This window comes from Lynx canadensis, chromosome X (assembly GCF_007474595.2).
Source record: "Lynx canadensis isolate LIC74 chromosome X, mLynCan4.pri.v2, whole genome shotgun sequence".
Taxonomy (NCBI): Eukaryota; Metazoa; Chordata; class Mammalia; order Carnivora; family Felidae; genus Lynx; species Lynx canadensis.
In genome coordinates this window covers 10,279,026-10,302,453 of record NC_044321.2, presented here as the reverse complement: position 1 = coordinate 10,302,453, position 23,428 = coordinate 10,279,026, and the positions used below count along the sequence as shown (strand labels likewise).

The window sequence follows — 23,428 nt, the reverse complement described above, 5'->3', positions numbered from 1 at the left end:
GTCTGTTTTTCCTCGGAATCAATTCCCAGAAGTGAAAATTCCGGGACAAATTATTCCCCTTTTAGGGTTCTTGCCGTGGTTTTCCAAATTACCCCAGTGGGTTTTGCTCGGTTATTCATGAGTCTCCCTGCGATGCTAACAGGACAGGTGTCGCTGACAATGACTGTGATACAAATCAGGTTAATGTGTACTAATTCTGGTCTGGTATATAGCACCAGGCACTGGGCACGAGGGATTATTCGCATCTTATGGGCAAGAACCCGAGGCTCGTAAGGTTAATAAGCTAAATGCTAGAATCGCAGTCAGACTAGACTTCGGTGGCTATTTCCAAAAGTTGGGCGCGTCCTCCTGGGCCACCACCTCTAGCCGTTCTAGTTTTTCAAAAAAGAGGAAAGGCTATCTAAGGACAGGAGTGGGGAGACGACGGAGCTGAGAGAAGGGCGAAAAGCCGAAAGTCAAGGAAGTGGCGCGGGGACAAAGGGGGCGCAGAAACGACCCTCCCCTTCCGGCCCCGCCACACCTGTCGGCGCAGGTACAGCCGTCCCGCCCCCTGCCCGTCTCCAGCCATCCCGACGCTCCGCCCCGGGAGGCGGAGCCTCATCTCGCGACAGTTCCCCCGTGGCGTAGAACGCAGCGCGGACGTGGCGGCGGCGGCGGCGGCGGCGGCGGGCCCGGGACTTCCGGTGGCGCGCCCCACGTGATCCGCGCCGGAAGTGCATTTCTGGTCTCCCGGGCAACAGCCCCTCCCGCCCGCGCCCCTTCGGTCTCCTCACAGGAAATAGGTCCATGTTCGCCCACCGCCCGAGATCAGCAAGCTGCGAGCCCACGAGGTGACTCCGGGGACTACTGGGTTTCCTTTGGGGAGTGAGGGAGGAGCCTGGAGGCCCCGAAGCCTGGCTTCTTCTGATGCCGGGAGAGCCGAGGGCTTGGCTGTCCCGTTGTCGTAATTAGCATCGACCCGCGGGGCCCGTGAGATTCCTAAATCATTGCCGGTTCAGTGGTGACAGAGAACCGGTTCCAGAGACTCAGCTCTGCCGCGCTTCGGAATCAGCGGAAGACTTTTAAGAATTCGGGTGCCCGGGCCCCCATCCCAGACCATTCAAATTCGAGTGTCTAGAAGTGGGGCCCGGGCATCGGTGTTTCTAGTGAAGCTCGCCCACGTGATTCCGGGGTGCCGAGTAAATGTCTGGAAAGTGAATTTCGGACTTGGGCCGTGCAGCCCAGGGCAGCCTCATCCTTGGAGGGATGTCCGGAATAGTGGCCCGTCCACTCAAAACTTGGCGTTTTCTTTCTTTTACCCCACACTTTGACCTCTGTGGGAAGTCCTAAAGTTTGGTGGAAGTTACCTGGAGAACATTTGGCACCGGTAGTCTTTAAAGGGCCTTATCGGTGAAAGGGGAGAATATCTTTGCCCACTTTTCTTCCTCAGTAGCTGAGTGGAGCTGAACCAGGGACCAACGAAGTAGCTTTTACCTCTGAAATCCTGGGAGTCCCTTAGTACAGATCACATGGTTCTGAACAGATAATTTTATCGTTTCCAGGAATGATTTTTAAAGTCGTTTCATAGGCTAGGTTCTGTATTCAGCTCTTTTGCACCTGAAGTCAGAACAACATTGCTCGAAAGTCTAGACTAAAAATTAATAACACTTCTGGGCTTATTCACTCACGGTTACCGTGATTTGTGCGGTGGAGATAACCTTTACCAATATGACGTCTATAATACAGTTTATAACAGCCCCCCGGGGATGGCAATGCAAACAGATACCGTATATTTTTAAAGATCGTTGGTTAGTAACTTGGGATGGGTATAATCAAAGGCAGGTTCACAGTACGGAGTTCAGATCTCTGTTTGTTGCTGCCCTGGGAAAGTACACAAATGAAAGCTCCAGAGAGAAATTTTCATTCTAAAACTGTCAGACGGTGAAGGATTACTTTGTTTTTTAGGATCCAGCATTTAAGGGTGGGGTGAGATGAGCAGGATGGGGGGGGGGGCGGAGTGGAATTGAACAATTACAGCCAGAGTGGAGGCTGGAGGGATTACAAACTCAGTGCAAAACTCTTGGAGCTCCTTCCCTCCGATAGGAAATCCAGCCATAGAACAGTTGGACAAGTGAGAAAACAGCATAACCGCCGTTGATCAAAGATCAGATGCAAATATTTTTGAAAACCTACTAATGTGAGGCGCCTGGGTGGCTCAGTCAGTTAAGTGTCCAGCTCTGGATTTCGGCTCAGGTCATGATCTCACGTGATTCGTGAGCTGGCGCTCCGTGTCCAGCTCTGCGCTGACAGTACAGATACTGCTTGGGATCCTCTCTCTCTCTTTCTCTCTCTCTGCCCCTCCCCCTCATGTGCCTGCCGCACACACGAGCATGTGCTCTCTCTCTCAGAAAAAAACCTAAAAGCATATTAAACATATTAATGTATTTAAACGTCTGCTTCCTGAAAAGATTTGGAACTTTACAATTATTTGAGTGACTACTCAGTTTCTTTAGGGAGGGAGGAGGAGGAGGAGGAGAGGCTATTATCAGGAAACAACAATCGCACCAGCATCCAAAGGCAGGGAAATACAGCTCTGGTTTTTATGCCAGAAGGAAAATAGGACATTTAAAAGAAAGAGCTGGCAGAATCCATGCCTACAAGTAATTGGTTAAACAAGTGGGGCATAGTCAGTGGCATATAAATTCAGAAAAGACAGCGATTAAATGGAATTACTGTGTATGTGTTTATACAAGTCAAACTTGAAATAAAGCTCCTGAAATCTACTGGTGGTCTTAACCACTTTAAACTAGTCATGGCTTTTGCTGATATTCTCTGAACTGTGAGGGATACACTTGCAGTGTGGGGAACTTACCTGTTTCCCCGTTTGAGCTGTATTACTCTTCTGTCCTTCTTAGTTACCCCAGTTTTCAACACTCCTATTGGCTGTTGTGTTCATGAGTAAGAGAGTAACTTTGAGTGGCCTCATAGTTCACTTAAGATTCTGATGTTAGCCACGTGGGGATTTGGGGAACTTGCAAATAAATCCACTCACAAATCCATCACCCCGCTGACAAGTTAAACAATGCCATTTGTAGGTGGAATGTTATTTGTTTTCGTTTTTGTTGTTTAAAGAACGCCTAACTGCATGCTTTCAGTCTCTGTCCATCCCCGTGCTGCACCTTCCTTTGTGACATTACTTCTAACTGCATCACCCAGAAGAGAGGAAATTGGGGTTTGGGGTTGAAGGGTTGAGAAGGAAGTAAAACTTTTTTGGCACCCTCACCCATCAGTTTTAATGATAGTCGTTATAGACAGATGCGGGCTTTCTGAACTCAGTAGCATGTGCCCTTGTAGGAGGCCTGTGTGCAACCAAGACGAGCTTGGACTCCTGAGGGTGGGAGAAGGCCATTCAGTCTTGAGCCATCTTTTTGTTTGTTTGTTTGTTTAATGTTTGTTTATTTTTGAGAGAGAGAGTGTGAGCAGGGGAGGGGCAGAGAGAGAGAAGGAGACAAGAATCCGAAGCAGGCTCCAGGCTCCGAGCTGCCAGCGCAGAGCCTGACGTGGGGCTCGAACCCACGAACCGTGAGATGGTGACCTGAGCCAAAATTCGGCTGAGCCACTCAGGCATCCCTTCAGCCATCTTTGATGTCCACAATACCCGCAGGGACCATGCGAAGCCACAGGAGGGAGCCCACGAGGGCATCAAGGGATTGACATTGCCCTAAGGCAGCTGGGGGTGGGGGGCAGGAAGCAGTGCTGTCAGAAACTCTCCTTTTATTATCTTAGCTGAGGAAGTTCCTACTAGTACAAGCATTATTGGAAGATACCTTCTCTGAGAGGGTTATTACTGCATATCCAGAAATTCCTTAGAATCACACGACCCAATTTACGTCACTTACATTTCTCATTGTGCCTTCGTTTATTCTGCGCGGTCTCCAGCGGACCCCCTTCTACCCTGAAACATATACCGGAGGCCTCAATTCGATCCGCCAGAGTATCTGGTTGATTCAGAGAGCCACATCGCTGGGAGCCTTATCAGAAAGGTTTGACTCCAGGGCCTTTAGCCAGCATAACTTAATGATTGGCTCGATGGGTTTCGAAGCAAACAAATCAAAGCAGGTGAGTTTTCAGGTGTTTAATTTTCAGAATTCTTTTGGAAAAGGAGGCTAGAGAGGAAAATCCAGTTGCAGAGTGTACATTATCGTTTGGGGGGAATTTGTGTTTTTGTTTTATTGGTTGGGATGACACCTCCCATATCCTGTATTTATAGGAACATAAATGTGCTGTTAAAAGAACATATGTGACATTACTACCTTTTGACAAAGCCGCATTACGTGTTTGTGGAGGTTCTTCATAACTTCACGGAAATCGTTGGATTTTTCTCATTGAAAACAACAAAGCTCTTGTCTGTTACCCTCCTGTATATCGACGCATTTGAAAATACAGCTCCTAAATCCAAACATACGTACATCTCCAGGATGAGCATATTCATTGAAGAATGAGTGCATTTTCTAAGAAAAGCTGTATGGGAAAATCTACGGTTCGAGACCCAGGGCACGGCAGCGTTTCGTGAATGACCTCAGCGCTGTTTTTTCCCTTTCTCCTCTGGTGGCTGAGGACAGACCATGAATTCGGTCTCTGTACTCGCCTGGGCTCAGCTGGGTGGTGACTATGATGCCATTGTGCTCGCTGGGGAGGGCTGCGGGGTCGGTGGTACCGTGGAACCCGGCCTGCCCTGACATCGCCATTCTCTTTTCTTTCAGCTCCACCATCCCCTTAGGAGAAAAGCTGCTGTTCAGTCCAGGAAGACGTGTGCCATAAGAGAGTAGGAGACACTCCCAAAGAGGTGGGGAACGAAAGATAAAGGCAACTGAAAGGCATCTAAATCTGTGGCCATAAGCTTGCTTTTCTTTGGACAGGTGTTGCTGTCATGTCCAGAAATTCATTTCAGGTTGGCTTTCCAGAAACCCAGGCATTTTGTTAGGTCCTTGAGTTCTCTGTGTGCAAAGGTAGCCAGTTTGAAAGAGTTCACAGGACCCGTTTTTAGAGAAGGTTCTCAACTTCCCTTCGGAACCAACTGATACACTTTTCAGGGAAGGCTGTGTATTCTTTCTTCCAAGGAAGAGACTCCAGGAACCTCCGGCTTCCCTTCCCTTCCTTGGCTTGCTGTCTGGCCCGTGCCCGTTGCCAGGGTCTCCGCCAGAAAGCACGGCACTCCATGTGCATTCTAAGCCCTGTTGATCGCAGGAGTTTGTTCTTTTAATTAAGTCTTTAAATGTCTATATCGATCTTTAAGAAATGGTCCAGGTTCCTTATTTCGTCGTGGAGGCGAGTCTTTTGCTCCAGATAGTAGGAGCTGGTCACCAGGACTGCTGGTGGTCATCGTCACAGGTGTCTGGCTTACTAGTCTTCCTCCAAGCCTCCTCATTTACTAGGTGAGTGAGAATCCCAGAGTCCCTCCAGGGGTCGCTGAGCCGAGAACGAGCAGCAGTGAGGGTGCTCCACGTGCAAGAGCGGAGTCGATGTGGCTGCATGACATTCACAAACCACAGGGCCAGCGAGGGGTGGCCCGCAGCCTGCTCTTTGTACTGCCCGGGAGCTAAGAATGGGGTTTGCATTTTCAAAGGGTTGGGTTTGGGTTTTGTTTTTTTTTTTTATCAGTTTTAAAAAGAATATGAAGAATGTGTGACAGAGACTGTATGTGGCCTACAAGCCCAAAATATTTACTATTTGACCCTTCACAGAAAAAAGTTGCAGGCGTAAAATACCAAGCGTCGTGTTGGCAAGAGCAAGCCAATGATTCTAAAGCTCCTTGCAAGCTGCTCCTCCTTTGGCCGTGTTTTCCTGTACTTTCTTTTATTTGATTTCTGGGAGTTTCCTTAATTTGTCAGACATTCTCAGGAACTGCTTTTAACTGAATATCTGAAGGATTTTAGGAATCTGAAAATACTGAAAATGTAAAAGAATCTATGAAACATAGGTTTTGGAATTTGAGGAGGGAGAGTGATAAGCTAAGGGTGAACGAGCGTACGCGCCCTCCAGCTCCAGGACTCAACTTGCCAGAGGACGGCAGCAGGTTTGACTGTAAGTGTCCCAGCGGCCAAAACGTTGCGGAAAGCACGGTCAGAATAAAAGTGGTGACAGAGTTGCCTCTCATAAAGCCATCTTGGACATTTTCAGAATACTGGCACTATTACTTTAAAACAAATTTTTTATGAATGTTTATTTATTATTCTTGGGAAAGACAGAGAGACAGAATGCAAGCTGGAGAGGGGCAGAGAGAGCGGGAGACACAGAATCCGAGGCAGGCTCCAAGCTCCGAGCTGTCAGCATAGAGCCCGATGCGGGGCTCAAACTCATGACTGTGAGATCGTGACCTGAGCCAAAGTCAGATGCTTAACCGACTGAGCCATCCAGGTGCCCCTGGTCCTATTACTTTTAGAGCCAGGCTGGATTTTCCCACGTACAAATCAAAACGGGATTTCCTGAGGTCTGCTGTAGTGTTCAATCACAATAACCTTTCTTGCATATTTGAGGCTGTCACACTTCCCAGTTTGGGATAATTAATACTTCCGCTGATCTGGTTCTAAGTACATTTTTTGAGGCACAGAAGTCGGGATTCAAAACTCTTCATTTCCAGAAGACACGCAGATGCCTCCTAGATTTTTCAAATTTAATTCCTATGCTACTTGTTAATCTCTAAAACAAATTTGCTGAAGACACACGTGGAGTTCACTGCAATGGCATTACGTGCTGCGGGCTCTCGGGAAAGTGTTCAGATTTCAGTGAGCTAAATATGAAACCCAGCTGGAAGGAATTAGCCACTCACAGGCTGCACCTTACAGCTTGGCACTCCAGCGATTTCCACTGTGATTTCATTTGTGTCAGTGCCACTTCTCTGTGTGGTTAACCCCTTCGTTGTATCGGCTTTTATATTTCTTCAGTAGCTTGTAAAGCACGCGGGAGTTAGCCAGCTTTTCAGATAAGTGCTCATGTTTTAAACCTTCAGTTATTTATTTATGTCTTAAACCTTTACGGTTTTAAAGTAACGTGGACTTAATGTACACTTATATTTTCACTGCATTGGTTAGCTTTCTCCCAGTTTACACGCACTGCATGTGTGTGTATTCCTGAATTCAGAACAGGGAACAGGAAGTGCAGGCTATGTTCATGATGAATTTACAGAAGATCGTGTCAACCCTCTTAGAAATCGCCTGTTTGAAAGCTTAGTGTATTTAAAAAAGTGAATGGTTCTCTTCAGGCCAGATCTTAAAAGATAGGGTTAATGTAACATCTCAATTTTCCACATTGACCATAGCAAAACATTTGATAGAGATTACAAAAGAAGTCAAGTTTATTACTTAAGGCTTAGAGATTTTTAAATTCCACCCTCTAATTAAGTGAAGGAGGAAAAACAGGCCTCCTTCAGTATCTGATGTCCCAGAGTTTCGAAACCCAAGTGCTGTTTGCCCAGCATTGCGTTGTTAGTGATTTCCTGTCACAGATGCTTAAATTCTCATGCATTTTAGGATATTATTTCTGTTTTGTTTTTTTGTTTTTTTTTTTTTTATTTTTGGCATTTATTCCTTTTTTGAGAAACAGTGTGAGCGGGGGAAGGACAGAGAGAGAGGGAGACACAGAATCCGAAGCAGGCTCCAGGCTCTGAGATGTCAGCACAGAGCCTGACGCCGGGGCTTGGACTCACGAACTGTGGGATCGTGACCTGAGCCGAAGTCGGACGCCTAACCGGAAGCCTAACCGACTGAGCTACCCGGGCACCGCCCCCTCTTTTTTTATTTAAATACATTCTCATGCATGGTGGCATTTTAGTAGCTCTGAACTCTTGAACAGGAATGGAAAAAAATAACTGTTTTAAATCGGTTCTAAAAGGTACAGCTGCAGATTAAACTTTACCTTTAGGTATCCTCTGCCACATCAGTAAATCAGAAGCAGTTGGGAAGGGGCAAAAGCAGTAAATCCTGGCAGAGCAAGGCTGTTGAGCAAAGGCATTCTGTGCAGTCACTTGCTGGAGGGTCTCATGGAACAGTTGCTGCTACAAAAACCGGCACAGTGGCCAGGCAGGGACAGTGTGGTGTCACACCACACTGAGAGATGCTTGTCACAATCGAAACCGAATCAAGGCTCATCTGGGGGCTTAAAGCCCAGGGCCCAACCCACACTGGAGAGAGATCTCATTTGGAGAGGCTTCTCCAAGTCCCAGGTCAGAGGCAAGAGCCAACGGTGGTTTCCAGGGAGTTGGCGAGAGGTATTCTGTCCAAACTGTGGGATCATCTAGGGTTAATTTAAACAGGCATCGGCATGAGTTAAGGATTAGGAAATGAAGTCAGTAATAGTTACGTGTTGTTAATTCATGTTCTATATTGATGTTTTTTGTATATGCACTGGCTGTGAACTATATGGTTCTCTCCAGTCTTTCAGCGGGTAACCAAATGTTTGAAAAATGCAGTGTCCTTTGAGCTACTTAATCGGACCTAAGAGGAGCCCTCCTTTTCAGCCCACAAGGCCATAACCCACGTGCCGGGGCCCCATAGTGTGTGTTGCGGTAAGATGAGGCACAGTACTGAGAAGAGGCAGCCTCTGAGGGGCTGCTTTACAAACCATGAAATAGCCACGAATATCTCCCACGTGTACTGACCACACGTTTGAACTGTGTTTGTTCTTTCCTAGATTCAGTGCCCATTTGGTCTTCCACCATCACAGATGGCAGCAATGGTAAGGTTTTGTTTTGTTTAACTCATAAAGAAAAGGGTACACTTTAGTCTTTAGAGTCTTGGTGTTCTCAGTCTTTGAAGGAGAAGACCAAAGAAACAAGTACAGCGGAAAACTCGAAGGCACCATTGGGTAGGCTGCTAGACCTCTTTTGTCCGGGCACCGAGGAGTGAGCCAGGCTGGCAGGTGTTTAGGGAGCAGAGAGGGAAGGACCGGAGAAGGTCCTGCTCGTTAGTGCGTGCGGTTGGTGGAACCCGTCACTTACTTACAGTGGGTAGAGAGGGCCAAGATGGTTGACGTCCTCATCTCTCCCTGCGTCTTATCTAATGGTGATAATTAGTAGCCTCTGTCCCCACTTTATCATGGCCGTAACCTTAAACTCATTGTCCCGTGCGCACGTGAGAGCACGTGTGCATACACTTGGTGTCTCCTGTGGGTGTGGGCTGTCCTGCGTCCTCTGGTGCAGGAGTGGCACCAGAGTAGATGCAGAGTAGGTATTTAGTAGACACCCGGTGGATACTTGTGGTTTAGTCAAACATTCGACGGTTCTCCACCTCCCTTTATTTCGCAGGCGGCAGCCTGGAAAACTACGGAGCCTTGGTCTTCTCATCCCGTATACGCAAGATACTGGCGACACTACCATCAGGCGATGGCCTGGATGCGAAGCCACCATAATGCCTACAGGAAGGCCGTGGAGTCTTACCTCACCGGCCCGTGGTTCTTCCCTCCTGCGTCTCTCCCCAGAAGCTCTTACGCTGACAAGGCCGGGTCTCCTTGGCCCTCTCGTGACCGCCCTCCGGCCCCCCCGGACTCGCGCCGCAGCCACTCACATACTAGAAGGTCCGGGCAGCGTTCGCGGGCCTGCGCGACAGAAAAGCGGGCTCGGCCCGCAGAGGAGGAGGCGGACAGCGAGTCGGACGGGGGCGTGGAGTGCGACCTGAGCAACATGGAGATCACCGAGGAGCTGCGCCAGTACTTCGCAGAGACCGAGCGGCACCGGGAGGAGCGACGTAAGTGTGCGCCTGGCCCCACGTGCTTCCTTCCACGCCCTGCCTTTTGCGTGGTCTTCTGCCCTGGGTGTTATTTTGTAAGTTCCTGCTATTCCGCATCCAGTCCCGCCTCAGCTCTGTTACTCCGAGGAGGCGTTTTAATATAGGACTTTTTAGGGGCACCCGGTGGCTCAGTAGGTTAAGTGTCCGACTCTTGATTTCAGCCCAGGTCATGATCGCACAGTTTGTGAGATCAAGCCCCTTCATCAGGCTCCAAGCTGAGCGGGAGACTTCTTAAGATTCTCCCGCTCGCTCGCTCGCTGTCTCTCTCTCTCTCAAATAAAAAAAAAAGTATACCCAAACAAGTATTTTTAAAACACTACTTTCTATTTTACATAAAATACATTTCTTTCCTTCATCTTCAGAAATAAATTTTACCTTTTAGACAAAATACATACGAAATAACCATTACTCTAATTGGAAAGTATACAACGATGAAGGAGAGGAGGTGTTCAAGCATGTCCACATTTGGTTGGAATGCTCTTTTTTACAGCTCTTTGAAAAGAAAATATGATGGATATGGGATTTCTTTCTTTGTCTTTACCAGAGAGTAGAATAAGGTGTTTTTCTCACCAAAGGTTGACACTTTTATGATAGAAGTTCTAATTAAGGGTGGCTGCAAACCCCAGTCATCTAAAAGGCCGTTTAGAATTATCTGCTGATTTAAAGTAAACTCAGTACATAGTTATTCAATAGAGAATAGATGCGAGTGTAATGAAGATACAGTAACAAAGTGTGTCTTTCCGGCATAAACAGCTCAGGCACAGAAATGGCCATGAACCGCCCCCGTCCCTCTCACCTGGGTCAGGTAGGGGTCTAGGTAAGTTAAACAAAATGTCACGGGAGTTACCTGCTAAGTCGTGCCTGGTGCTTAATATTGTTTTGAATGAATGAATGAATGAGGTGTTTCAGTATTAATTATGAGCCTTAAATCAGAGGTTTTCAAATATCCCACAGAATGCTAAACTTGCTGTGCTTGTGTGGGACATTCTACAAAGTGAGTGAGGCTTTGAATCATTTATAAACTTGATGAACTTCATACCTTGTTTTATATTATTCCTAAATCTGCGGAGTTTACTTCAAACCTCCAGATTATACTATTATCATCACTATTATGGGTTGACTTGTGTTCCCTAAAAAAAAAAAAAAAAAAAAAAGATTGGTTGGAGTCCTAACCTCCCCCGACGCCACCCCACCTCAGGATGTGACCTTCTTTGGACATAGGGTCTTTACAGAGGTGATCAAGTGAAAATGAGGTCTTTAGGGTGGCCCTGATCCACTTATGACTGGGTCCTTATTAAAAGGGAGGCATTCGGACACAGAGATACACATGCACCCCAAGAGAAGGCCATGTGAAGACAGGAGCTCTGCCACTGGAAGCTAGGAGAAAGGCCTAGAATGGATCTTCCCTAGCGCCTTCAGAGGGGTCATAGCCCTGCCCACACCTTAATCTCAGATTTCTAGCATCCAGATCTGTGAGACGAGAAATTTCTGTCATTCCAAGCCACCTGTTTGCAGTGCTTTGTTAGTTACAGCAGCCCTAGGGAACTAATACAGCCCCCCTGCCTCTGTGAGAATTTTCTTCTGCGAGGGGACATGAAGTGAAGGGCACAGGTCTCACCATCTCTATGAAGAAACTGGTACATATCTGTTTTACTGTGATCTAGATAGCAGACCGATAAAAAAGGGAATGTTATAAAAACCCGTACAACCTTCATCTTTAACCTGACATTGTACAGGGCAAGCGGTAGCAGAACCGCTCAAATTATGGGGCCCTGCCCACCTCCGCCACTTGTCCGTCGGAGGGCTTGCCTTGCGGGTCACCTGCCCTAACCAGTCTGTCCCTCAGTCCCCTCACCCGGGAGGTGGAGATCCTCATTAATGGAGTGGTAGTTATGAAGGTTAAATGAGATTTAAAAAAAATACTAAAAATAATTAAAAAATAATGGGACAATAAAAGAAAAGTTCTAGAGCTGTGCTTGGTACGAAGTCATCGCCCGGGAAATGTTAGTCGTTATGGTTAGTTGCTAATAACTCATCCTTGAATGTGGATCTTTAACCATATACTGATTTTACTGTGATGCTCTCTGTGTTGATTAGTGCTTGATTGAGATTCTGCACATTTTAAAAAAAAAAAATTTTTTAACGTTTTTTATTTTATTTCTGAGAGAGACAGAGACAGAGTGTGAGCTGGGCAGGGGCAGAGAGAGAGGGAGACACAGAATCCAAAGCAGGTTCCAGGCTCTGAGCTGTCAGCACAGAGCCTGATGCAGGGCTCGAACCCACGAACCATGAGATCATGACCTGAGCTGAAGTCGGCCGCTTAACCGACTGAGCCACCCAGGTGCCCCAAGATTCTGCATATTTTTAATAAAAGATGTTTTGTGGCTTCAAAAGTCATATTTCTACCCTGCACTTTTCAAAATTCTTAAATTGGTTTAGAATATTTAAAAAGCAAAAGAATTCAAGTCTTGATGTCTGTCCAGTCTAGTCGTTCATACCGTTTTCATCAAAGTAGGCATTAATACAACTTTTAGTGCATTTCAAGGACATTCTTGCTTGATGTAACTTACTATAGTAAAATACGAGGAAAAAGGAATGCACTTCCGTATTACTAATAACAACGCTGAACACACGGAGCTGCTCTTTGTGCTTTTTACATGTGTAGCTGTAGCATGATTGAAAACTACTTGCCATAGCGTCTCTGCTATGCTTTTATGCCCTCTGGGGTGCCCTGAAGATATTATCAGGTCTTCGGAAGACCTGGAGATTGTCTGGCATGGGCGGGAACACGCTGCAGTGTCAGAGTCTAACCTGACTGCTAAAGATTTAGAAGCTGCCGGGGCCCGACCCTGCACCAGCGCAAGTATCGGGCATGATTCTTTTCGCCAGCGCTTCTGGTGGCTTGTAGGATGAACACGTGTTCCTTCAAGCAGTAACAAAGGATTGAATTCAAATGTAAGTAATGTCAATGCCCACAGTGCTTTCCAACCCATTACCTCCCTCCACTAGAAATGTTCGTGGAAGTTTAGTTATATACACGGTTGGGATGTGTTTTAACAGCGATTAGGGACCTGAGTAGTGTGAATGCTTGGTTACAGTTGTTTTGCTTTGCTCTTTTGAACCACTAGAAGCTACTCGTTCAATAAAGGCTAATTCAGCTTTGAATATGGATCATCTGGAGAGAACAGAATTTTATGAAATAGCACTAGCAGGAAAAAGCATAGGTAAACTTGAAAGACTTTGTTTTTCAGTAGTATTCACCTCCACGAGAACATGTATGTTCTATCATTCATCATCGTCATCTGAGTCTTATTTAATATTTTCTTAGAATAAAATCCTTCATTCTGGAGAGCATGTTCTTGTTTGTGATGACTGCTCTTCCACATAATCTCTAACATATTTTAATGGTAACCAAAAAATTAGGATAAATAAAGAACTGTGCAGTGGGAACAGACATACTTTTGATTGTTAGATGTCATTTCCTAACGAGATACTTCCGTTATTCAAAACTTCAATGATAACAATGCTTATGGGAAAGTAGACAGTTGTGGAGTTTGGAAGGTCAGCTGTGTTTCCAATTATTTCTTAGGAAAAAAATGCTTATTGTTAGGTTAAGAAAAGTATCCCGTTGAAGTCATAAATAACTACCAATTGAGACTGCAAGGCTATAGTCCTAATACTTCGAAGGAGAATGCGGGAATGTTATTCCCAGTGGGGGGAGACGGCCCTCTGACACAAACACGGCCCCTGTTGTCTCGGGCTTGAGCCTACCAGCTCTTATCCCCTGTGTTTTCTGGGTAGCTGCTGGGTCAAAACCGAGACACGTTCAGAAGGAGCTTACACTCAGTTGAGAAGAGGAGACGAAATCAAACTAAAACTGATTCCTAGAAGAGCTGTCTGTGTGTGGTCCACAGGCACTTTGGCAGTGATGGGGTAGAGCCAGTGAAGTCAGCTGTCAGAGAAGCTTCGGGGGAAGTGGTGGAAAATAGAGCGTGCGCTAGGCTTTGAGGGATGGGGTCAGCTGGGATGGTGAGAGGAAGAAAGGGGGGTACATCCACTCCCCTCTTAGCACACCAGGTGCTCTTCTGACCACAGGGCCAGGTGCTTTTAGACACCTGCCGGGAGACCTCTGCTCCGTGTTGGGTCCACCGAAGCTGGAAGGTTCAGACGCCAGTTTTCGTCCCGAACCTTCAGTCAGCTGGAACCCCATCCCGGTCGCCCTCAGTCGACCCTTCTGTGGAAAACCGGGAGCGTATGGCGAAACGTACAGCCCAGGATTTAGCGAGCTGCTGTGCTTTAGTGGATGAGATTAAAGTGTGGAACCACACCGACTGAGCATCGTACCGCAGAAAAGTAGAAGGGAGGGACGGAAATGCACTTTTATCGTAAAAGTGAAAATGGTAATCATTCACTGACTTCATTTGTCATGGAGAGAGGGATGTGAGGCGAGGGTGCAGACCCATCAGAAATGGCTCCAGGTCTGCTGGCAAGCACCTGTGTTCCGGGCGTGTTGCTGACAAGCCAGAAATGAGTCATTCATGACATAAATCAAGTCTGTGCTTTCGTGCACTTGTGCTAAAATCATTAATTCTGGCAGCATAGCAGAGAGTACAACCAGAAAGCCTTGCTTATCCCAGAAAACTGAGGAAAAATAACATTCTCCCACACTCATCTTAGTGCTTTGTCCTCCAAAATGTTCTGCCTTTGGGCTAATTATCTGTGGAATACTGAATGGATGTTTTCCTGTGTCTGGTCTTCTAAAATCTAAGTCCCTTCTCATGATTTTGTTTTCCTTTGTAGACTAAGTCCACATTGGCTAACCTCATGCGAATTTACAGATTGAGGGGGACGAATTTACATCATGTGAATTTACAGATTGATATCCTGAACCCAGATGGGATCCAGTAGCGTTTCTCCTTAACAGGATGTTACCGTTTTTCTTGTTTGAACCCTCTGTGTGTATTAATCGTGATATTCGTTTACTGGGACTGCTGTAACCAGTTACCATACATTGGGTGGCTTAAAGCAACAGAAATTTATTCTCACAGTTCTGGAAGCTAGAAGTCTGAAACCAAGGCGTTAGCAGAACCACACTCCCTCCAGAAGTTTCTGGGACTTTGCTTCTTCCAGCTCTGGTAGCTCCTGGCATTCACTGGCTTGTGGGAGCATAGTTCAACTACCTCCATGTTTACGTGGTTTCCCCCCATGTCTCTGTGTGTCCTTCTCTGTCTCTCATAAGGATACTTTCATTGGGTTTAGGGTCCGCGCTAATCCAGTACGATCCCATCTTGAGCCTCAATTATATCTGCAAAGACCCTATTTCCAAAGAAGGTCATATTCTCAGGTTCCTTGTAGGTGTGAATTTGGAGGGGATGCTGTTTAGCCCACTATAACCCTGTTTTAAAGCTGGAATCTAGACAGATGCTCTGATTTCTATTCAAACAAATTCCCATGGCTGAACAGCCTCTAAGGAAAAAGCACTGGGTAACATGCAGTCTCACAGCTGTTTCTAGGAAAAAAACGACTAACTTCTCCACGACAAGGCACCTGTTCAGTTATGTCTGAAGTGTGATGTTCTGCTTCCGTCAGATGATTCTCCATCTGGTTGAGCCCTCACCTTGTTTTGACAGGAAGAAAAACTGCTAGTGACTGAGAATCCTTTCTTTCATAGGGAGGAAGGAAGCAATAAATAAAAACAGAATGAGCGATGCCTTCAGACGCGTATATTCCATTCTAAGGTTTGCTCGGCCCCCGAAGTCCGTGAACACTAAAGTACTTGCAGATGCTAGCTGGGGCTTCCAGTGTCTGGCCCCTCTCAGTGCATTTGGTTTTAAGCGGACTGATTTTCACATTGGTAGTCTAGACTTAGGACTTTTTTTTTTTTTTTTTTTTTTGTAATCATTTAACTAAGTAGAGGCACAGGGACTCAGATGTAAAGGAACAAGATCAGACCCCAACTCATTGGTGCCCCTGTCTCCCCCCGCCTCTGCCATGGAGACTCTGAGGAACCTCCGGGAGAGGGGCTCTGTCCAGCTGAGATTTGAGCATCCGTTTCTCTGTCCCTGGGTTGTCATCATTTTTCTTTAACAGAATCTGGAAGAAATAGCTGTTAACAAAAAATACTGTATGGCCTGTGTCCAGGCTTTCTCTCAGCAGTCATTTCCTGAGCACCTACCTTGTGTCAGGCGTTGTGTCCTCCCAGGGCTAGGAATGGGGATGTGTGTGAAGGCGACAGTGTCCTTTCCCCAGACGCGACTCCCACGGGCAGATTTTGGCACTAGCCGGTCAGTGGAGGGGACAGGCTTCCCACCCCTTGGGTCTATGTTGTAGGGCAACTGCCCGCCATGCCGGAAACCGGGAAAGCTCTGAGCCTCTTGTGAGGCAGAGAGGCGACAAGGCCTGAGCCTCAAATTTTCATAAGGAAAGCTGAACGGGAAAGAGGTACACGTAGAGAATTGAGAATGGCTGTGCTTTCTATTCTTTTACACTGTATGAGCTTCATTAACTGAAACCCTGTGATGGTGACCCATGAGCACATGCCAAGTGTGAACTGGGGAAGTTGCACTGGCTATGTTGATTTGGCGGCTGCGGTCAGTTCGGATTAACAGTGTTTCATCTACAGATGTCAACGATAAGAGAAAACATCTCGATGTAGAATTGTTCTACTGATTTACTATCTGTAAGATAGTTTTGGTCAGAAGAGAAGCACAAAGGACCATAATTGGAACCACGTTCAGTTGTAAGGAAAAGAGAAAGATGCAAAAGTAGGAAGGTGAAATTCACATGTCCTAGCGGCAGAGAGCAACGCTTGCTAAGAGAGCGAGGATCCTGGTGTTAATTAAATGATTAAATGTTGATTAAATGCGGGGGGCGCCTGGGTGGCTCAGTCGGTTGAGCCTCCGACTTCGGCTCAGGTCATGATCTCATGGTTTGTGGGTTCGAGCCCCACATCGGGCTCTCTGCTGACAGCTCAGCGCCTGCAGCCTGCTTTGGATTCTGTGTCTCCTCCTCTCTCTGCCCCTCCCCCACTCGCACGCTGTCTCTTTCTCTCTCTCAAAAATAAGTAAACGCTAAAAAAAAAAAAAACTTATAAATGTGGGGCGCCTGGGTGGCTCGGTTAAGCGTCCAACTTCAGCTCAGGTCATGATCTCACGGTTCGTGAGTTTGAGCCCCACGTTGGGGCTCTGTGCTGTCAGTGCAAAGCCTGCTTCAGATCCTCTGTCTCTGCCCCTCCCTCACTTGTGCCCTCTCCCTCTCAAACATAAATAAAAACATTTAAAAAAATTCTAAACGCAAAGACTCTGATTTAGACAGGAAGTTGAACATCTGTTGTGTCACTAGATCTGTCAGGAAAGCTGATTACAGTCCTGGGACAAATCGGAAAGTAAAAGGACTGTGGCCTGGGAATCTCTGTCCTCTAGATGCACAGGCTCTGGGGCCCCCACAGCACCCCCCCCCCACGGGATTGTTTGCTCTGGGCCTACAACGAAACAAGCTCAAGGATTGGTAACTCACCCAAGGCTCCCATAGATAGCAGAGGGAATCTGTTGTCCTTGGCTAATGTGGAAATGCCACACGTTCAGAAGCACAGTCCTTGGAGGGCAGGACTAAACACCCGTGAGAGCTGAACACTTACATCCTAATGTTTCAGACTTGACAGAAAGACCAAAACTGAGAAGCAAATGCTTACTGACCTCCCACTCATGTGCACATTACGCCAATATTTCGGTTTAGTTCTGCACTTCACAGTAAGACAATGGCATCTCTTTTCTGTGGATAAGGTAACAGTTACTTACGTTGCATTTACTTCCTTCAGGGTCATCTGGCATCTGCGTAGATTACCTCCTCGTATAAGAAATAAACCGCAGAGGGGCGCCTGGGTGGCACAGTCGGTTAAGTGTACGACTTCAGCTCAGGTCGTGATCTCACGGTCTGTGAGTTCGAGCCCCACGTCGGGCTCTGTGCTGACAGCTCAGAGCCTGGAGCCCATTTCAGATTCTGTGTCTACCTCTCTCTCTGTCCCTCCCCTGTTCATGCTGTGTCTCTGTCTCAAAAATAAATAAATGTTTAAAAAAAAAAAAAAAAGAAAGAAACCGCAGATGTGCTACATCAGAAGTGACTGTCTGCATTTTATGGTGTTTCCAAGTTTCCAGAACTCCTTCTCCCCAGCTCCAGGGTGATGTTTATGAAGAACGGGCTTAGGAGTGTGACTGCCTAGCCACAGATATATCTTGCTGCTCACTTTTGGGTTCCCTCCTATATACTAAGGTTTTATTCTGCTACTTTTTTTTTTTTTTAACAAGGAAAGAATGATTTATATCATTTATCCCCTACAACTATCTTCACTCCTTATTCAGTAGCATTTGTCTTGGTAGCAGTAGTAGCTACAGATGGGTGCCTTCTACTGTCTGTTTCTCTGTTCTCGACAGTTGCTTACAAAAATGTGTCGGTGGGCCAAATGTTACCATATGCATCATTGTTTCATTGATGTGTTTTTATTATTTCTGTTTACATAAGAATAACAGTTCTGATATTAGGACTCATTTTAGTAAAAATAGAGGGGAGAGTATAATTTAATTTCTTACTTTACAAGAATCCAGTTAAATTAGTAGGACCAGGGGCACCTGGGTGGCACAGTCAGTGAAACATCTGGCTCCTGATTTCCGCTCAGGTCATGGTCTCATGGTTCATGAGTTCGAGTCCCGCATCCTGCTCTGCACTGTCCATGCAGAGCCTGCTTGGGATTCTCTCTCCCTCTCTCTCTGCCTTCCCCACTCCCAACTCATACTCTCTTGTTGCGAGCGCACTCTTGGTCTTAAAAGAAAGGAAGGTAGGAGAGGTGGGAGGGAGAGAGAGAGAAAGAAAAGAAAGAATCAGTAGGGTTAAAAGCAGATCCCTTTATCACTTGAAATTTGGCCTAAACTAACCTATGAAGTGGAAAGTCAAATCCCATACCGAGGCGGTCCCCGCGCTGTTGCACATCTGTGAATACAGCAGGAAGATTAGACGTCCGGTCTCCCTTCCGTTGGCAGAATTGCCCTTGATTGGCCCGGTTGCCTCGAGCAAGCGCTGAGTCGTTTGACTTCATTGCCTGATGTGCCCTGTGCTTCGGACGGTGTGAAGGATCGCGGATCGTCGCTGCGATTCTGTGGTTACCAGCACTTGCTCTTTTGCGGTTTGCCTAAAATCCGTACTTTTTTCCCCCAGCGCCTCCTTTGTGGGCGGAAGTACTACTTCTTGCAGCCCTGGACTTGCCAGAAAGCACTTCACTTCCCTGCTGGCCTGGGGGAGTGGGAAACCAGGCAAGCTGCACCAGCCGGTCCTAGCTGGGCGGGATGTGGGCAGGCCTCAAACGTGACAGAGAGAGAGAGAGAGCTGGATCTTCCGGGCTCCGTGCAGAGGTTTGATGGTGTCGGGTGACATGTTTCCCGGTGGCTTTTTGCCGTTTCCGGCAGCATCTGCCTCCCGGGCGAGCGGGCGAGCGACCAATGCGTTCCCCTAACCACGGGGGTGACGGTGTGCGGGCGCCGCCTCGGCCTATGGACGGCTCGGCGGGCGCAGGCCGCGGGGCGTCCCCGAGCTCACCCCGGTCCCCCGTGTCCCTTCCTTCTCAGGGCGGCAGCAGCAGCTGGACGCCCAGCGCCTGGACGACTACGTGAACGCCGACCACGGCCTGTACTACGGCACCCGGCGCTCGGTGGAGCCCCCCTCCGAGAGGCCCGGCGAGCGGCGCCAGGCCGAGATGAAGCGCCTGTACGGGGACAGCGCCGCCAAGATCCAGGCCATGGAGGCCGCCGTGCAGCTGAGCTTCGACAAGCACTGTGACAGGAAGCAGCCCAAATACTGGCCGGTCATTCCGCTCAAGTTCTGAGCCCGGGGCGCAGCGTGCCCAGCCATCACCCCCTTCCCCTCCCGCGCATCTTCTCAGGGAAATGTCTCTCAGCCCGAGAAAAAGGCATGTTCACCAAAGTCCCAGGGGGCCCACCACAGGGGTAACACGTCGGCCGCTTGAAGTCGGCGAGACGGATACTGTCGCCAACATGAAACATTTTCTTTTGGCCTAAAGTGATGATTTCATGTAGATTATACTTGGTTTTGAGGTTAATATTCGGTTCATTAAAATCCTCTTTTTGCCACTGCCTAGTGTTTTTTGGTTTTTGGTTTGGTTGGGTTTTTTTTTTTTTGCCTTTTTCCATTTTCTTCTGTCCTTCTCTCCTTAACCCAACTGAACTTCAACACAGATGCCTTAAATGGGTCAGACGTCCTCCCCTGCTCGAGCTCCCGTTAGCCCCCACTGAAAATGATCCAGCGGGACAGATCGCGCTTCTGGCCAACGTGGAGGTCAGCGGGCGTGTTCCGTAAAGGACCAGACAGTTAACGCTTCCGGCTTTGCAGGCCACTGCTTGGCAACTACTCGGTTGTGCCCTTGCAGCATGAGAGCAGCTATAGACGGTAAGTAAACAAATGGGTGTAGGTGTGTTCCAATAAAACCTCATTTATAAAAACGGGCCTCGGGCGAGATTTGGCCTGTGGCCGGTAGTTTGGCGACCCCTGCTCTAATGGAATGAGAATACCTCTCTGACCTCTGGTTATCTCGTCATCTCTACAGAGCTTGAATGTCACCCAGAATTGACAGCAAAGAACAATAATCCCCAAACCTGCTCACCTCTGCAGATCCTGTGTTGCAGAAGAAGTGTCATTGAGCTCTTACTACGTATAGCAAATACTGCTTTGAGAAGAGAATACATTTCTGAGGACGAAAATCTAAAAATTGATGGAACGGTCTGTTTATAAACGCCAGCTGCCTTTTCAATAAGTTATTACAGTGCGTTGCCTGGGTGAGCCCATGTTGACCTGAGAAGATGAGCACATCCATCAGAGGTTGGGGGAAAAGATTTAGTATCGACAGGTCTGTCCCGAAGAACACTTAGCTCCACGGTTCAGCCCCTGCGCTGAGAGCAGTGCGTTACTTTCCTCAGCCCCAGCTGCCTATTTTTCCAGGCTCTCCTTGTATTTCTGGAGTTGTGATTTGTGCTTGGGTCCCGCCGACAAAAATCAGAATTAACTTCCCCTGAGGTGGCACATGACTAAAATTTCAAATCCTAAAGAGACAGGAAGTGTGGCTCGGGCACAAATACAAAGCGAGCCTGGAATGGAGCAGCTTAGCTCTCGGGGAGTGAACTGTTCTCTCTGCAAAGGTCTCGATGGCTTCCCCCAGAGGAGCCGCGGGGCGGGCCGGGCCCTGCTGGCTTTGTGACCGCTGCCGCCGGTGCGGGCGAGTAACTTTGTCACACGCGTGAGTATCGGTGATGCCCACCTCCCCCCCCCCCCCCGGGTCCGTGCGAAGACCACGTTGGAGTTCGTGCCTGTCCAACAGAGTGCAGGCCACACGCTAAATGCTCGGGAAGCGTCGACGTGTATTCCCTGCCTTCAAAAACTGCGAGTGCCCCAGGAAGTCCCGGGTGTGAAACCTCTCAAATGCGGAGAGAGGGCTCCCCGGTGGCTCTTCCAATGGACACTTTGCCTTGTTGGGGTCTGGGAGGGACCCACGATCTGTTGGCGGGTCTGTTCAGCAAAGTTTGGTGTGCGGTGACGGTAACTGCCCCTCGTGCACTGTAGGCCCTGCAAGAGCCGGCAGGCCAGGGGAAGGAAGGGAGGGGGAGGAAGAAGGGGAGGAAGAGTGGGGACAAGAGGGGAAGGGCCGGGCTTCTCAGCCTCCGCACTGTTGACATTCGGGGCTGGATGGATCACCCTTGGTTCTAAAAAACCTACGTACTCTGGAGGCCCATGTATGTACTAAAACCAAGAAGCCTGCGTGGACGTGATCCACACCAGTTTCAAAACTGGTTGGTTCTGAGCAGGGTGAGGACAGGACTGCCATTCAAAAGGCGTTTTTCGGTCTCTCTGATAATTTCTTTCCAACAGAAGAGCCATGGTAGGAACCCCGCTTTGACGGAAGCCCCCGAATTCCTCAAACTCTCTTCTGACATAAAATAGCTTATCTTTCGGGGCGCCTGGGTGGCTCGGTTAAGTGTCCGACTTCGGCTCAGGTCATGATCTCTCGGTTCGTGGGTTCAAGCCCCGCGTCGGGCTCTGTGCTGACAGCTCGGAACCTGGAGCCTGCTTCACATTCTGTGTTTTCCCCTCTCTCTTCCCCTCCCCCGCTTGCGCTATGTCTCTCTCTCTCTCAAACATGAATAGATGTTAAAAAAAAATTAAAAGAGTTAATCTTTCACTTCATTCATAGGGTTAGCCATTACGTGAAGCGTTTATCAAACGCTTCTACAGGGCTTACTCCGGGCACTCGCTTTTCTAACTGCTTTACGAATGCTAACTTCTGTAGCAATTAACCTATGTAACAGACCCGCGAAGTAGCCGTTTCAGCTGCCCGGCCTGTTTTCCAACACCTTCCATCAGGTGTGTCGCAGAACACAGACATTGCTGTACTTTGGCAAAGTACAACATGTCGTAGAACTTGTCCCAGCGGGCCAGGCCAGCAGCCTCTCTTCACAGACAGTTGTCAGTAGTATTCTCGGTGGGAGAAGTAGAGACCATAAATACCCTCAGGTCCGTTCAGATCGGCCTTCGGCATCAAATCCTTACAGTCAGCTCGGGTCGAGCTGCCAAACATTATTTAAAACCCATGCACGCCTGCCAGTTTCCGAGGCTTCGGGGATTTCGGAAGAGTGAAGGAATAGCATTCCTGTCGTGGACGCGGGGAAACAGCACAGAGAAATTAACCACCTTCACCAAGTCCGCTTTCATTGGCGGATGTGGGTGTGAAACCCGAATATTCTGACTCCCCAGCTCCCCACTCTGGGCCGCTTCACCCTGCGGAAGTCGGCCTCTACAACCGTATTCGCAATATGGGTAAAGCACAATATATCCGGAGCACAGCAAAGAATCTGGAGCCGCCGACAGCCCTCAGCAAGATTCCAGCTTATTCCATGCTGGAGCACGGGGTTAGCTTCCAGTCCCGGCTCTGCTTGAGAATGTGTGACCCTGGATGGTGCACTTGTGCTCTTTGAATTTTAGAACTGAGGCTGTGGCAGCTGGAAGAAAAGGGGACACGCTTGAGATATTGAGGGTAGAAAGTTCTGCGGCTCAGCGACTTGGGGGCAGGTGAGGAAAAGTCTGGGATGGCTCGGGTTTCTGTCTTGGATGGCGGTTCTAGTCACTGAGGTAAAGAAAACAATGAGGCAGTTTGGGATGAAGAAATAATTCCATTTGGGACAGAGTGTGAAGAGCTCACAGGGCATCCAGTGACATCCTACCAGTCAGTGGAGAGGGTCTACATCAAAAATACAGACTGAGACGCCTGGGTGGCTCAGTCAGTTAAGCAACTGACTTCGGGCTCAGGTCATGTTCTCACGGTTCGTGAGTTCGAGCCCCGTGTCGGGCTCCATGCCGACAGCTCGGAGCCCGGAGCCTGCTTCGGATTCTGTGTCTCCCTCTCTCTCTGCCCCTCCCCTGCTCGCGCTCTGTCTCTGTCTCTCAAAAGTAAAATAAACGTTAAAAAAATTTTTTTTTAAAATACAGACTCTTGGGGCGCCTGCATGGCTCAGTCGGTTAGGCATCCGACTTCAGCTCAGGTCATGATCTCACGGTTCGTGGGTTCGAGCCCCACATCGGCCTCTGTGCTGACAGCTCAGAACCTGGGGATTCTG

At 48.1% G+C, this 23,428-nt stretch overlaps 1 protein-coding gene across 3 annotated transcripts; it reads left to right on the top strand.

Moving 5' to 3' along the window:
- Positions 1-708: 708 nt before the first annotated feature.
- GEMIN8 (gem nuclear organelle associated protein 8) lies at positions 709-19,897 on the top strand. 3 transcript variants are annotated; one of them, XM_030305606.1, is made up of 6 exons: positions 709-830; positions 4,250-4,613; positions 4,743-4,825; positions 8,668-8,712; positions 9,281-9,719; positions 19,376-19,897. In XM_030305606.1, exons 4-6 carry the CDS (start codon positions 8,701-8,703, stop codon positions 19,630-19,632), a joined length of 708 nt encoding a protein of 235 aa, XP_030161466.1. In that variant the 5' UTR covers positions 709-830; positions 4,250-4,613; positions 4,743-4,825; positions 8,668-8,700; the 3' UTR covers positions 19,633-19,897. The 3 variants fall into 3 exon arrangements, with proteins under 3 accessions (XP_030161466.1, XP_030161465.1, XP_030161468.1); XM_030305605.1 differs by lacking the exon at positions 4,250-4,613; XM_030305608.1 differs by lacking the exons at positions 709-830; positions 4,250-4,613 and adding an exon at positions 3,548-4,098.
- Positions 19,898-23,428: the final 3,531 nt, after the last annotated feature.